The sequence below is a fragment of the Zootoca vivipara genome, chromosome 7 (genome assembly GCF_965207765.1).
Source record: "Zootoca vivipara chromosome 7, rZooViv2.hap1.1, whole genome shotgun sequence".
NCBI classification, from domain to species: Eukaryota; Metazoa; Chordata; class Lepidosauria; order Squamata; family Lacertidae; genus Zootoca; species Zootoca vivipara.
In genome coordinates, this window is record NC_142590.1 from 44,116,557 (window position 1) to 44,132,774 (window position 16,218).

Genomic DNA, 16,218 nt, shown 5'->3' on the forward strand with positions numbered 1-16,218 from the left:
GCAATAATTAAAATATTCAGGAGATGAAAAATGCCACCTAAAAAGGATAAAAGCACAGTCTCCAGTCTTGCAAAGTTTTCCCTGCCTCCCAATTTCACTGAAGTAGCTTTGCCTCACACTCTTTTGGATCATGGAAGTTGGGGGACAGGTCTCATGTGCCATGATCCAGTGTAGGTTGCCTCATGTAGCATAACTAATTTGTGTATGACACAGGACTGGCCCTTATGGGAGCTGGGCCCTCCTCCCACTATTCGTCTCCTGTGAGCACAGCAAGAGAGAAGGTGAATAACTAGTCACAGATCCTGTGAGATAATGCACTACTGTATTAGCAACAGCTGAAACAGTAAGACCACTTGCAACTGAGGCAGACCCAGGCTTTAAGAACAGTTGTAAAGACACTGCAACATGGCTTAAGTGCCCAGAACTGTGTGTGTTGGCTGGAGGCTGGAGAAAGTTGGAAAAGCAATTGATGAAGCAAGGCACAAGCTCACCATTTGCATAATGTATTGCAGTATGAGCAAAGGGTAGCCTTAGGTGTTATTCAGTTATCCTTGAAAAAATACATTGCTGCACTGAGTAATGGATGGGAGTTGGCATTGTTTGCTTCCCCCATTTTCCTTGTACCCAGGGTTTTTTTTTGGGGGGGGAGCTGCTTCAAACATCCAAGCATATTATGGATAGCCTGGTGTTATTTTGGGCAGCCAGATATTTAAAAAGTCATTTCCGAAATAGATGATCAACAGATAAACACTTTCTTTCTAAATACCCAGCTCACTCAGTCTTCCCTCTAATGAGAAGGAAGGCCTTGGTATCAGGAAGCTCAAAGACAGAATAGAAAGATAAAGGCAAGCAAAAGAAACCAGGCATTCCAGTGCAATGACTCATTGGGAAAAGAAGACAAATACCCCACACCCCAAAAGTTAAAACCAAACAACTATAAAAAAAGATAAACAGGCAAGCAAATAGTGCCATCCAATAATGCAAAAGTTATGATGGGAGTACCTGAGCCACATACAGAAGCTGCACCTTACCCACAAAAATGGGCTGTCAGAGGTAGGTTTTGATTCTCTGACTGTTTTGCCAATCAGCGTTTGTCTGACCGGGCAAATCTGACTGGGCAGGGTTCCATGCTGGTAGCTTTTAAAGTACTTTATTTCAAACAAGCATTCCCCATATGGTCTGTGATCAGAATTGGCAAAGGCCATTTTCATCTGCCCCAAACAGCATGAGTGGAAATGTGATCATAACTTTCACTTCCCCATCTCTCCCACACTGCAGAACACAAGGCATAACAACTCCACAATTCTTTGCATCTCCTGCCACATATGTTCAAATATAGCCACAGGAATCCACTTTCTCAAATATGAGCACAATAATAAACATTTGCCTAGGCCAGGCAGTCTTCATGTGTGTACTTTTTTCTTTAACCCCCCCCTTTTGCTTGCTTTTTTGCAATGTCTCACATTGTGAATGAGAAGCCAACAAAAATATTTTTTAAAAAATATTCTTGAGAATTGAGTTAAGTCATTCATTCAAGAACACAACACCAAATTACTTTAAGCAACAAGCAAAAAAGAATCGCCCCCAAGGCTTTTACATGTAAATCAGAACTAAAGTGTGCATGCATACATACCTACGGGCAGGAACAAAGGAAAAGTGAGAGGGTGCATTTGGGGAGAAATTTCTGGGACTGTCCAACGGACTTCCACCTGTTCAGAAAATTACAAAATGTTGACATTTGCTGTGCTTCAAAACTATGTATTTCTGTTATTGTAATTTGATGAGTGCCTCTATGCGGTACAAGTCACTGAGAGTTCTATGTTCAGATGACGGTAACAAATTTTTACTATCTATTTTTAATCTACATCATTTTAAAGGTGCTGATCTTTCATTGTTTCTATAGGAGCAAATGTAATGTTATCTGAATATGGGAACTGATGAATTATCATTCAAATAACCAGGGTACCTGATTAGAGTAACATATGATTACCTACTTTTGGAGTGATCTAATACATTCAAGATGTGGCAGCATTCAGTAGAAGATTGACATTTTAAGCAATAGATGTAGCCTGACCCAACAAATGAGATTAGTAAAATGTTTATAAACTGGTGGTGTTAACAAATGCAGCACAGCACACTCTGACTCAATCACAGTTTCTGTGGCATATGCCCACCCACCCCGATTCTGGAATTTTAATTAGATCCCAGGTGAGATATTTCCCAGCTCAAGATGAAAAACAATTAGCAGCCCTATTCTACTTGTCTAAGTGAAAACACAAGGGAGAAGGGGAATGTAGGAATTGTAGTTCAGTAGTATTCTTTCTTGTAATATTCTGTGGGTTGGACCCATACTTGCTCATTCCATTTATGGAAGGAACCAGGATCCCGTAGAGGCTTCCCCACTGGAGGAAGGGATTAATTTTTGCAGATACTCTATGCAGTCCCCACAGTCACCTCCCCAACTCTCCAGAGCAGCTTTCCAGGGACACAGGGAGCTACAGGAGGAGGAAGGAGGAATTGGCAAAAATAACCTCCCCACCCTCTTTCTCAAGCTTTAACAGAACTGTGCTCATTACAAGTTTGAATCCAACCATGTGTTTTTAAGAACTCATAAATTGGGGGGGTGGGGTGGGGATTGGGTGCAGGCAGGACCATGAGTGGCAGCAGTCAGGGGGTTAGGCAATGAAGATGGAGGGACGTTACACAGGTGTAGAAATGAGTGAAAGTACACTATCTGCACTTCCCTACAGCAATGTACCTCTACAGTTGCAGCAAGCAATATGCCAGCATAAGCTTGTAGTCTATGAAACATGAGGGAAACAGTTCAAATAGTAGTGCTTGCATAAAATTAGGAATATACTGATAGAAATGCACACAAATTTGCTGAGATAAAATAAACTAATCTTCATTGTAGGGGTTTTTGTCATGTGACATACATGAGTCTTTGTGTTAACTAAAAATCCAAATAGCAGCATATGTTGTGAGTGTGCATTTTATTTGTATAAATGATTTTTGCAACTGGCTGGATTTTGACAGTGTTGCTCCCACTGTATGCTAGCCTTAAGATCTGCAGGAGAGGCTCTGCTTGTAATTCCGTCAACAGCTTGGTCTTTTCTGTTATGGCCCCCTGATGTATCCCACTGGATACAGTGCCCCCCCCATTTTAAATAGTCTTTCAACATCAAGATGTAATTTTTCCTTCATGTGACTGATTTATAGAATCCATTCCTATTTCATGACTACTTTGTTATTATGTATAGATTTCTAGGTTTCTATGGTTTATGTAATGTATTTAACTGAAATGTTGTGAACCACCCTGGAATGTTGAAGTTGAACAGTAGGCTATAAAAAAATAAAGAATAAAGCAGGATACATCTCTCAACGGTGGATGTTTAAATTGTGATTAGGTGAAAGCCTCTGATTGACTATGACAATTTTAATGCTGTATAGTGAGCAATTGTGTACTGGACTCCAAGACTCAAATCTCTTCAAATTCTATGGCAACGTGTGACAAATGCATGTGCCAATCATCCTAAGAGCTTTAAGCAACTCTCCATGAACCATTTGATTAGGACCATCAATCTCTAAAATCCTATTACTCTCAATCCAGTTATCACATTCTCTAGAAAATTCATGTTGTGGATTTCAAATTAACAGACAGAACATTTAATCAAGCTGGATACATTATGGAAAAGTTAAAAAAAATAATTATCTGAACATGTAAAATTAAGGTCAAGCTAATCCACTACTACTCATTAGGACAACAGTAGAATCTGTGGGTTAAACCACTGAGCCTAGGGCTTGCTGATCAGAAGGTCGGTGGTTTGAATCCCCGTGAAAGGGTGAGCTCCCGTTGCTCGGTCCCAGCTCCTGCCAACCTAGCAGTTTGAAAGCACGTCAAAGTGCAAGTAGATAAATAGGTACCGCTCCAAGCGGGAAGGTAAACGGCGTTTCCGTGCGCTGCTCTGGTTTCCCAGAAGCGGCTTAGTCATGCTGGCCACATGACCCGGAAGCTGTACGCCGGCTCCCTCGGCCAATAATGCGAGATGAGCGCCACAACCCCAGAGTCGTCTGCAACTGGACCTAATGGTCAGGGGTCCCTTTACCATTACCTATGTGTGCAAGCACATAATGCAGTAGTGCCAGATATTTATAAGCAATAATTATTATCAAGGCAAATGCCAGAGAAACTGCTCACAAGATCCCCATGAAGTCCTCACTGTCTATACTACAAAAAAAGTTGGTGTTGGCAAGCCTGTTCTCATTGATGGTGTCATCTGTTTGTGATTCTACATGTATTAGAAGAAGCAATCCAAGAATACCCTCCTGTCACTAAGGAGTGAATATGCAATAAATATTTAAATTACATTTCACAGCAGTAATGAGACAGTAAGAAATGCACAACTCTTAACATAAATCTACCCCCCTCCCCCCAGTTTACGTCAGTACCATCTTGCCCCTGGGACAGATGTCTATGAAGAAGAAAAGGGCACCACTGCTGCAACACCATTTTACTGTGCAGTTACCAAAAGTAGAGTGCTCTGTTTGCTTATTAAAGCTGACAGGCAACAAGGTGGTGGTCTTGCTACTCAAATCCTTACACAGATTTAATGATCAGGTGGCAAAGGATCTAAATGTCACTTTTATTTGGGCCTGTAAACTAATTGGCCGCCAGTGCAATTGGGCCAGGAATGGAGTTTTATGTTCAAACTTTCTTGCCTGGGTAACGAGTCTGGCCGCTGAATACTGCACCAGCTGACATTTCCAAACCATCTTCATTGCAGTAATCTAACCTTAATATTACCAGAACATAGATGACGGACGTTAGGCTTGTTGGGGGATTGATAATTCGTTTTGCAGAAAAGTGAGTAAGTTTCTGTTAATTAGAAGTGGGGAATGTTCCAGAAACTGACCAGATAAGCCTAACTGCTTACACTGGTGCAAGATAAGGATCAGCAGTTAATTGGTTTCCTTTGCACAGCCAGGAACTTGTAGCCGTAAAAAGGTCTTTAGTTTCTCTTTCTAGCTAGAGAGCCAGAGAAACAGCTAGAGAAAGATTCAGTGAGAGAGGGTGTGTTAGTTTCTCTCAGTGCCTGCAGCTGATGAAACTACTACGACCGGTACAACTGCTGTTGGTATGGATTAATGATGTATTCTGCTGCATGCTGTATGAGATGTCTGGCTGCTGGGATCAGTAGCCTAAATCAACTACAGTGGTACCTCAGTTTAAGTACACAATTGGTTCCGGAAGTCTGTACTTAACCTGAAGCGTACTTAACCTGAAGCGAACTTTCCCATTGAAAGTAATGGAAAGTGGATTAATCCGTTCCAGACGAGTCCGTTGAGTACTTAAACTGAAGCGTACTTAACCTGAAGCGAACTTTCCCATTGAAAGTAATGGAAAGTGGATTAATCCGTTTCAGACGGGTCCGCGGAGTACTCAACCTGAAGCGTACTTAACCCGAAGTATGAGTGTAATTGGTTCTGGAAGTCCGTACTTAACCTGAAGCATACTTAACCTGAAGCGAACTTTCTCACTGAAAGTAATGGAAAGTGGATTAATCCATTCCAGACGGGTCTGCGGAGTACTTAAACTGAAAGTACTCAAACCGAAGCGTACTTAAACCGAGGTATGACTGTATTCTGTATATATTGCAACCGTTACACTTAATGCCAGCCAAATAAAGAGCTAATTCCCTGGACTGCTCCTGTCTCATGAGCATTATCTATCAGGGCAACTCCCATATGCAAGAGCCACATGTAAACTAACTCTGCTGGAAGTGTGCAAGGCGTTTGATTTATGCCAAGAGGCGAAGGCCACAAAACCTGACAAGGCTATCCCAGTCCAGCTGAGCCACCAGCCACCAGCCCAAGATGACAGATGACACTCCACACCACTGAGGTCACCTAAGCCCCATGTGACAGCTATGGAACCAGAAGTACCCCCAAGTTGTGTACCCACTCCTTCAAGAGCAGGCAGCCTCCTCTTCATTTGGTCTAGTGAATCACCCACTAACAGTGCCTCAGTCTTAGCTGGACTGAGTTTCAGTTTATTGGCTCTCATTCAGTCCATTACAGAGGCAAGAAAATGGTCCAGCACATCCACTGCCACAGCTGTATGGTGTAAAGGAGAAGTAGAGTTGTGCCTCATCAGCATACTGCTGACAATGTACTCCAAAGCTCTGGATGGCCCCACTCAGTGGTTTAATGTAGATGTTAACGGTCTGGGGGATAAAATTGAACCCTGAGGAACCCTGCACTGAAGGCTCTGTGGGATTGAAGAGTACTCCCCAAGCATCACCCTCTGGAAACAGTCATCCAAATAGGACTGGAATCACCATAAAGCAGTGCCACCCATCCCTAACTCAGACAGCTGCTCCAGAAAGATACCATGGTCGATGGCATCAAAACCCGCTGTGAGGTCAAAGAGAATTAACAAGGGCAGATTTCTCCTGTGTCTCTCCTGAGATCATCATGCAGAGTGACAAAAGCAGATTCCGTGCCATAACCAGGCCTAAACCCCAATTGAAATGGATCTAGAAAATCAGTTTCCTTTGAGAGCACCATTATCTAGTCTGCAATCCACCGGCTCAGGAACATGACCCACAAAGCGGAGATCGAGAACTGACTGGTTCCAGTAACAACCTCAAATCGCTTTCTATGGACCTTGGGATTTTGAAAACAAAAACAAAAACGGTTGTTGCAGCATGTATTGTATCAACTAAAGCAGGCATCCCCAAACTGCGGCCCTCCAGATGTTTTGGCCTACAACTCCCATGAGCCCTAGCTAAGAGGTCCAGTGGTCAGGGATGGTGAGAATTGTAGTCCAAAACATCTGGAGGGCTGAAGTTTGGGGATGCCTGAACTAAAGCAATGAAACAGTGCCCTTAGAAATGAGGTCAATGCAAAGGTTGATGTTCAATATGCTTTTGGAGCAAACTCATTTAAATAGACCATTTTCTATTATTAAAGAACAACAGGAGAGAGTTCATTGGACTGATCTGATCTGATAATATGCTTCAGAAGGATTTGGTAGGAAATCGCTCTGGAAATATTTTCAATAAAATATAAATATTTTTTAAATGAGTGATTGTGGGGTGGGGGATAAAATAACAAGGAAATATGTGGTGTGGTGGTTACTGAAATATGCCTGGAAATGCTATTCAGGGGAGTTTGTTGGTTACTATTCCAATGTGCTTTGCTGCATCTTGATCTTCGTTTCCCAACTGTAACTGAGCTCACAACAACATGTTTCCCTATCACAGTGAAGTGCTTGTATGGATCCCTGCCCAAGACAAAGGGCTCTAATAAAACACTTTTTAGATGAATCAAAAGAAAAATAAAGGAGATAATTGGGAGAATTTCTCTGGAGAATGAATAAAATCTAGAGTATTTTTATTCATTCAATAAAATGAAACAGGAACCCTCTCTCTTAGAGGCACGAGACAAGTTAACAAAGCATAAATGCAACATAAAAAAGTCTATACACAAAGTAAACTTCAGACTGTTTTTAAAATGCCTTGAAACTAAGAACGGCATTCCTTCAAACAGAGGTGATTAATTGCATTATGACATGATGCCCAAGCTACAAACCAAAAACAGATGCTATTCCTACTGTCAAAATTAGGGACACAAATTATTCATGAGCTCTGATTCACTTCAGTCACAAATACCAAATTCACTTCAAAAACTGATGCCCAGCATTGTGAGAACAATAGCAGCTCTGTCAAAAAAGATTTAGGGGGGGGGGATGTCATTACCTGCATGGCCATGGAGTGGAGAATGTGGTCGAGGAAGTGTTGGAGATGTGCTGGAGGTTACGATCAAGCTCTTTCTATTACTGGTCCTACAACTGAAATGAAAGACAAAGAGAAGCAAATACTGAAATAAGGGAAATAATTTTGTTAGGGCATTTTTAGGGCATTTACAATGACTCTAGAGCAGGCATCCCCAAATTCCGTCCCTCTAGATGTTTTGGACTTCAATTCCCATCATCCCTGACCACTGGTCCTCTTAGCTAGGGATCATGGGAGTTGTAGGCCAAAACATCTGGAGGGCCGCAGTTTGGGGGTGCCTGCTCTAGAGGAATATTCAATTTTACTCTAGATTTAAAGAAATCTGTGTAATACCTTTCTTGATTTTTATTTACTTTATAGAAATCTTAGACAACAGTAGAAAATAGTATCAATAACCATCTGTGAATTGCATTATCAAAAGAAAAAAAGGAGGAAACTAATATAAGAAGAATGTAAGGTACATATATTAGCCAAGGTATTTGCTAAAGTTTTACCAAATGAGATTACATGAAGTATTCCTAGTTTATGGAAGGAAGGATGTCATGAATGGCTATACGAAAACTGCTGCTTCTTGTTTCAAGTATTACCAGTATAGGTCAATGATTCCTACCTGAGAAAGGCATAGCAATTAAAATTTTCAAACACAGGTTAAACACACAGCTCATCACCAAGGCTTCTGGGAGGAGTGGATTAATTTGAGGAGCTGATTTGAGTTAAATGACAATGACACTGGGTGAGCTTTTTTGCCCACGTCGGTCTTTAGAAGTCCCTCAAATTGTTATATTGCTCAGCAATATAATAGGTTTTATAGGTACCATACCTGCAAGAACCCTTTTGTCCAAACCCCACCCTTACCTGCCCCACATTAAACATACATGACATCAGGTGCAAGGCAGGTAGTTCAGCTTAGCCACAATGGCCTCCAGGCTTCTGTTCCACACCCCTGATTTTAAAGAAGAGCAAGTAAAAACTATATGATCAGATGGGAATAAAAATCAAGGAAGATCTATAACATTTGATATTTGCAAGTTTACATTGGAGGGCTTTTATTGGTAAGTCAAGGCACACCATTCTAACATGTTAATTTAGAAACCGAAAAAAGGAAATAATTTCTAATTTTGTATATCAGTTACATTTTTTAAACTTTTCATCAAAAAGGGACACCAGTTATATTGAAAGCACAGATGATAATACTCTGTTAAAATAATTTAAACCATTGTGAGCATCTCTGATAAGAGTGCGTAGAGAAACAAGAGAAAATTAATATAGAAGGGGGGAAATCAAATGCTGGCCCCAGAACACAATAAATTTCTATCCTTTTGTTTGAAGACTCAATACTTCGACAGAAGGCACATTGGGATAATACATGCAAACAAAATGAGCTTTTAAACACCCCAATAATCATTTGTTGTTCTTTTGTGTCTGTGAACATTTTTATTTAAAGACAAGTTTACTGTTATTCAAGAGAAGCTAAAGCACATTAAGGAAAATTGATCGAGCTACCAACCATAACCTAAAGCACCATTAAGCTGCTGTTCTACCTCTTTGGTATACTTAAAATGTTCAGTAAAGTATCAAATTGCTCTTTTGAGTAAGATAGTCCATTCAAAATATGTCTGCTACACTACATCCAGTATGCAAATGTTGATCTTCAGTCTTGTGCTGTTAAGTCTCAGTTTATAAAATATATTCACAAAGTGTCTTCAAGTTAATGCTCTGCTTCAGATTCAACAGAAACACATTTAAGAGATTAGTTGGGGGGCAAAGCAATCACAAAGAAATGGGGGGGGGGAGGCCGATTTCAGACTCAAGCAATGAAACTGACAGTTGTGCCCTGAATATAGGATGGTCCAAGTAATAAACTTATTAGCCAACTAGTAGTTTTGCTGGAGGACTCCTGGAGAAAGGGCCTTTCCCTCCTCCTCCTCCTCCAACCAGTGGGGCCATGTTAGGGGCTAGCTGGCAAGAGTGGGAAAGCCTACCCTGTCTCTCCACTGGTTCCCCCACTCCTCCATGTGCGGCTGGCAGAAAGAGCTACTAGATAATGTCCACTGCTCATTATTCCCATTGAAAGGAGAGGAAACGTTGAGACAGAAGAATGTCAAGACAACTCGTTTTACATGCTTTCCTCCTTCCTGTCTTTTTACTTGTGCACAGACATCCCTGAGTTGGGAAATGCAAGAGTCAGCCTGTCAAGGAGCTACATTCTGTTTCAGGATTATTGACTGCGAGCTCAAATATTAGAACACTTGAAAACTATTTGAGCTTCATCCTAATTATAACTTCCACTAACGTCACCCATTTTATTATAAACTGCATTATACATAATGCATATTTGGCAAAATTTTGCATGTTATGGAGGATTCTGAAAGCTTCCAATAATTTCAAAAAGCAAAACAGCAATTTAAGAGACCTGCAACTATAATGAATGTTACTATGGGAACAGAAAAGCATAGGGAATTACTTGTGTTACATAGGGTTAACCATGCACTCCTGTAAGTAAAAATAACATTTGTTACATGTGTTTTAGAGTTCCCAAAGCATTCTTGAAACTCAACACTATGGAACACTGGCCCAAGATATTGTTGACATGATACTGCATCTCAGCTCTCTAACAGTGTTGGATCAACAAGGTATGAGAGCATTTACAGGAATAGGTGGAAGGAAAAGCAGACATGCATATGCTGTAAAATGGATAATACTGGCTCCAAAAAGGTTGTTTTCAGGCCAAGAACTTGTTTACTGATCACATAAAAGCTGTATCAAAATAGCTCCCACCATTTTGATCCCTATCTGCTTCACTCCAATTTATTTTTTGTTTCCAATAATGCTTGATATTTTCAGCATTAAAAACATAATGACTTCACAGTGGGCTAATGTTTATGGAAGCAGCCATTTAAAAGCAGCTACTTTTTGTAGCCATCTACTTTTAAGGGTTATTTAAAATAAAATGTTAGAAAGTAATCTGTATCTATAGTCCTCATTCTTATGAAGCACTAAACCATGGTTTAGCTCCTGTATGTGCACATACCGGAACGAGCCTGGGCAAACTCTTGGGCCTATGGGCTCTTCTTTCACTTTTTCCTTCCACACAGCTGAGAGAAGAGGCTTGTCAACATTAAATTCAGTTTTCCCTAATCCTGGCTTGTATGCGAAGCAGGAACATGATTCATCACAAATTCTGGTTAGTTATGCAAGAAAGCTTCATAAGCCATGATTTGCACTTGTTTTGAAACTGACTGGAGTGTGTAATAAACCATGACCCCCAGTTCCCACACAAGGCCAAGCTCAGAAGACATGTAGACACACTCAATATATTCACACCCAAAGTCTTCCAAAGCAACTACTCTATTCCGAACTTAAAAATGGAAAGCGTAATGCTGGTGGTCAACAAAAGAGGTTTAAAGACTGTCTCAAGGCAAATCTTTAAAAATGTAGTATAAGCACTGACAACTGGGAAACACTGGCCTGCGAGCGCTCCAGTTGGAGAACAGCCTTTACCAAAGGTGTCATGGGCTTTGAAGAAACTCGATCTCAGGACGCAAGGGAGAAACGTGCTAAGAGGAAGGCACACTTGGCAAATCCACCCCGTGATCAACTCCCTCCTAGAAACCAATGTCCCCACTGTGGAAGGACGTGTGGATCCAGAATTGGCCTCCATAGTCACTTACGGACCCATTGTTAAAACCGTGTTTATGGAAGACAATCTTACTCGGCTATGAGTGATTGTCAAAGAAGAATACGAAGACTCACACCCACATATACACACAACCAGGCCTCAGTGGGTGGAACTGGCAGAAAGAATAGAGATGTGACATACTATTCTGCTCCTACGGCATCATAAGTGAATTCTTGCTCCTTGCTCCTTCCTTTGTGTTTAAATTGCTCTGGCAGGATCCTACCAGTTGCAAACACAATAAATTCTCCCCACTATTGTTGCAGCAAACGTGAAAATCACATCTGTCAAACAGTGAGAACCACAAAACAGTTTCTTTATAGCTTTGTCATTGGACAACTAGCACATGCTTCAATAATCCAATCCATGTCTTTAAAACGATGTCTTCACCTGGGTCCATGAAACTTTACTAACTGTTTATCCTCCTAAAATAAAAAAAAATTCCTTCAGTAGCACCTTAAAGACCAACTAAGTTTTTATTTTGGTATGAGCTTTCGTGTGCATGCACACTTCATCATGTCTTGTACACATACAGAAGAAAAGGTCTCCACATTTTCTTGCCTATGTCAGAGGAGGAGATGGAGAGGTCCTTCACTGTGAGACCATGCATAGTGTTATTGTCCCATGATACATTTCAAGATTAAAGGCTCATCACACAACTGCAGGAAACTCCAGCTATAACTAAGTTGGTTTCATCCCTTCAGTAACCCAGCTTGCAGTGACAAAAACATTGCAAATCTCAGGGAAGATATTCCTTAAAACTATTAAGAGAAAGTTTTCTTTATGAGAAATAGATATTTTGAAGATGAAAACAAATATTATTATTTTTCTTTACAATGCAGAAAAGCATATAAGTCTAAAATGGACATGATAATGAAAGCACCAGCTGCACAGCAACATTAACTAGATATAGGAGTTATAGCTCTAATTATAGTAATTTAGAGATGGAAGCAATTTTGTAAGCAATTGCACCACTGACAACAGGAATAATTAAGTCCTTCAAAATAGATAAGAACAAGAAAGCATCCAGGATAAGATTGCCTTCATACTCTGTAACAGTTTAAAAAGGTATCTTTGTTAGAATAAATGAACTAAGTGTTATCTGTTTTACATTAGAAAATTTTGCATTCACTGTGCCACAAACAAGATTGGTCAATGTACTTCTTATTAATCTCTCTTGTACACCGTGAGTGAACTAACAAATTAGTATCAAAGTAACTAAAGTATGCATTCTATAATGGGATGGAATTTGTTACAAAGGGAAGCCTTTCTAAGCCTGAGCTTAATGAGTTTCAGCAACCACTGCAAAGAAATGTTGTTCTTTCAGACTTTCACAGAGACTGTGCAATTTTGCTGTAGAAAGGTATCTTCATTGTATAATTACTGTGATTTTGGCTTTAGCACATCACTCCAAGCTCTGCAAATCCTGAACACCATATCAATTCAATAAACTTCAACTAATTATCTATTTAACAACCATTCATTAACTGTGATGATAGTATAACACCGTAAGAGAAACCCTCTGGGATTAACCCTCCACCTAATCCAGCATCTTGTTTCCACCAGTGAACCAGCCAAATACTTCCGGCAAGCCCACAAGCAGGAAATGAAGACAACAGCAGCTGGTTTTCAGAGGAATATTGCTTCTTAACCTGAGGGTTCCTCATAAGAACATGGCTAACAGCTGCTGAATAGGTTTATCCTCCCCATAAATGTGTCTAATCCTCCTTTAAATCTGTTTACACCAGTGGTGCTCAACATATTTTATGCATACATACATCATATTTGTATGCTTATTGCATGAAAAGTTACATAATTACAAACATATCAAAAGTTGTCATAAACAATAAATAAAACATCAAATGGTACACAACCAAGCTGAACAATTTCCACACACATCATAATAAGATCTAAAATAAAGATACAAAAGAGTAATATCAATAACATCAACAACCCCCCTCACCCAACAAAACCCCCTAAACAATATCCGAGCCCAAGAGTTTGTTCAGCAGTCTCAGCTTTTGGTTTTTTTTTAAATATATTTTTATTAATTTTCCAATTAAAACCAATTATATCACATTCGTTATTTCAAATTATACACATATATATCAATCAAACCGAATATTATGCCAAATCATCTAAAAAATTTTTTGGGTTCCCATGCTTCAAGAAATTGGGGATTCCTCGCAACCGTCCACTGCCGTCTTTTTTCTAAAGTTCAAATCGTCTCTCCAAGTTCATAATAATCCGAATCTTTCCCTTATAGTCACATAGATGTTTTCCACTTTCAACCGATTGTTTCCCAGCTGCTGAGATAAATATCAAACAAGGTTTCACAAATGTTCTTTCTCCTGTGTGGGTTAATCAGTCCAGCCTCCCCATAAATCTTCTTGGTCTGGAGCTCCCTGTTGCGTCAACACGAAGCAGCGCCATCTTAAAAAAACTCAAAACACTTTCGTTTTCTCTCATAACCGGGTAGATTAACGATCTTTATAAAATTTACAGCTTTTCCAGGCAGAAGACCCAAACATCAAACCATAGACTTTTGGTAAATTAATGGATCTCCTTGCCCTATAGCTGAACTTAGCTTCAGGTCGCTGCTCCAATTCAAAGTGCGTCACAGCTCATAAATCCTCCGAACGCGTCCAGGGCTCCTTCCGTCCAACTAGAGGGGGGCTTTTCTCGTCGGCAACTCCACATCTTTAAAAAATATGCTCAGTAACAACAGTTTATAAAGTTCAACTCACACAGTCTTTTGCTTCTCTTTCACTCCAAACAAACCAGGACATCGCGTCTGGGAAGGTACGAAGTAACTCATATGAAGAAAAATAAAAAAGGACTCACTTCCCTTATCGCTCCGTCCCCATCAATCCTTCTTTCAGATGAAATACAGCCTTTGACTCCTCTCCCTCAGCAGCATAAATTTCTCAGCAGTAAACAGCGCTTCTTCCCCTCCTTCTGAAGTATGTCCATAGATTTAAGCCTAATTATCTTCTTTAACCATGGAGATCCCCGCCATGCAGATTAGCGTCCGGGAGTCCTGGTGCTCAGCCCAAGCTCCCCCCACTCCAAAAACAGTCGGAGTGGGTCTGGGGGCATCGCGGGCCAGCAGCCCCTCTCCGTAACCCCCGGAGAGGGTAGGGGGTTGCCATTTACTCCCCTAGCAACCGCCAAATTCCTTACGAAGGTCAGAGAGATGGAAAACAGGTCCGCCATTCCTGCCGGCGGAAACCGGAACCAGTCTCAGCTTTTGTAGGTGGAGTCAGTCTGGGCCCTGCCCTCCCTGGCCAAGTGGGAAAGGGTCTGCAAGGCAGGGAGATTTGCCACTAGAAATATTCTTTTAGATATGCCTTATGTTCTTTGGTCAATCTGTCATGATACTTACAACAAATCTATATTGTTTTTATAAGACTACCAGTTTTTTATCAGTTAACCACAGCTACAAGAGATTCCCAAACCACATTCCCCCAGACCACTGGATGATTTCTGTGAATTTTTACAAAGGTATTTAAAAAGTACACAGCTGAGGTATCATCATGAGGAGAATTGAGACAGGTTTTCTATACCGCATTAACTACATCACAATCTCCAAATTCTGAAACTACAAAAATTCCTACCGTGTTTCCCCCTTTTTAAGACACCGTCTTATAACTTTCCCCCCCTCAAAAAACACAGGGTGGCTTACTTTCGGTGGGATGTCTTATTTTTTTATTACCAGTACGGTTTTTACGGTTCAGGGCGCTGGCTCAGGGCGGTGGCGGGGTGGCAGGCGTCTTTGGCCGGGCCAAGCAGAGGCCGCTGGCTCATGCGCTCCGCCCGCCGCTGCAGGGCGCTCCAAGCTCCTTGGCCGGGCCAGGCAAGGAAGAAGCAGTGAGCCCAGCAGTGGCGGCAAGCACGGAAGTGGCAGGGATGGCGGTGGACGAGAAGGCAGAGCGCGGGGATGCAGCCAGCAAGGCGGGAGCGCGATCAGCTGTTAAGCGGAGCTCTTGGAGCGCCTCTTCATAGCTGATCGCGCTCCTGCAGTGCCGGCCGCATGGAGTGACTCTGTGAGTGGAGGTGCCTGTGGAGGTTGGTTTCCGCGGCGCTGAAGTATGGCTTATTTTCGGGGTATGTCTTATATTTCTCAAATACTTAAAAACCCTGCCATGGCTTACTTTATGACTACGTATTAAAAAAGGGGAAACAGGGTAGCTACAAATCGTCAGGGCTAAAAGGTGAAATCCCCCCTTTTAATACAAGCATGTGCTGAAAGAGGGTTCAGCCTCAATCACAATAAATTCTCATTTGAACAAGACGCATTGTTGGGTGTCCCTGCTAATGACAAAATATGTCTTCACTTAAGAGAAGGGAAAGGAGATCACTGAGAAATTAGGAGATGGGTTATTTAGCATGACTTAAACCAGCTTAGTGCCTTCCAACCACACTTCGATATTCAGTCTGAGTAAGTGCAATAGAAGAACTGTACCCTACATTCTCTTCCCTTGTGCATCAGTCTCTATACCAATCCACACATAATTATCACATATGGATATGTGCCAGAAAAGTTTTATCCTACTGTTTTCCTCAACTCACATACCCAAATCTCTCTTTTAATCGAACATCAAGTCACCCAAGGTATCCCGGTAATGATGGTTATACCATATACCGTAAGTAAGTATTTCACTGCCAAACATTTCCTCATCCTGTCTATCTTCAGAGACTTATTTCTTTTAACTTAATTTGTCCAAGAATAGGGCATGGGAAATC

General features: G+C 41.0%; 1 protein-coding gene across 7 annotated transcripts in view; it reads right to left on the reverse strand.

Moving 5' to 3' along the window:
• MAST2 (microtubule associated serine/threonine kinase 2) overlaps window positions 1–16,218 on the reverse strand; it is a 155,937-nt gene that overhangs the window by 47,179 nt on the left and 92,540 nt on the right. For all 7 annotated transcript variants that reach the window (XM_035133526.3, XM_035133527.3, XM_035133525.3 and 4 more), the window contains 2 exons: window positions 7,761–7,852; window positions 1,634–1,709 (listed from right to left, as the gene is read on the reverse strand). In XM_035133526.3, the coding sequence (XP_034989417.2) occupies window positions 1,634–1,709; window positions 7,761–7,852 (168 nt within the window). The remainder of the gene's footprint in view (window positions 1–1,633; window positions 1,710–7,760; window positions 7,853–16,218) is intronic.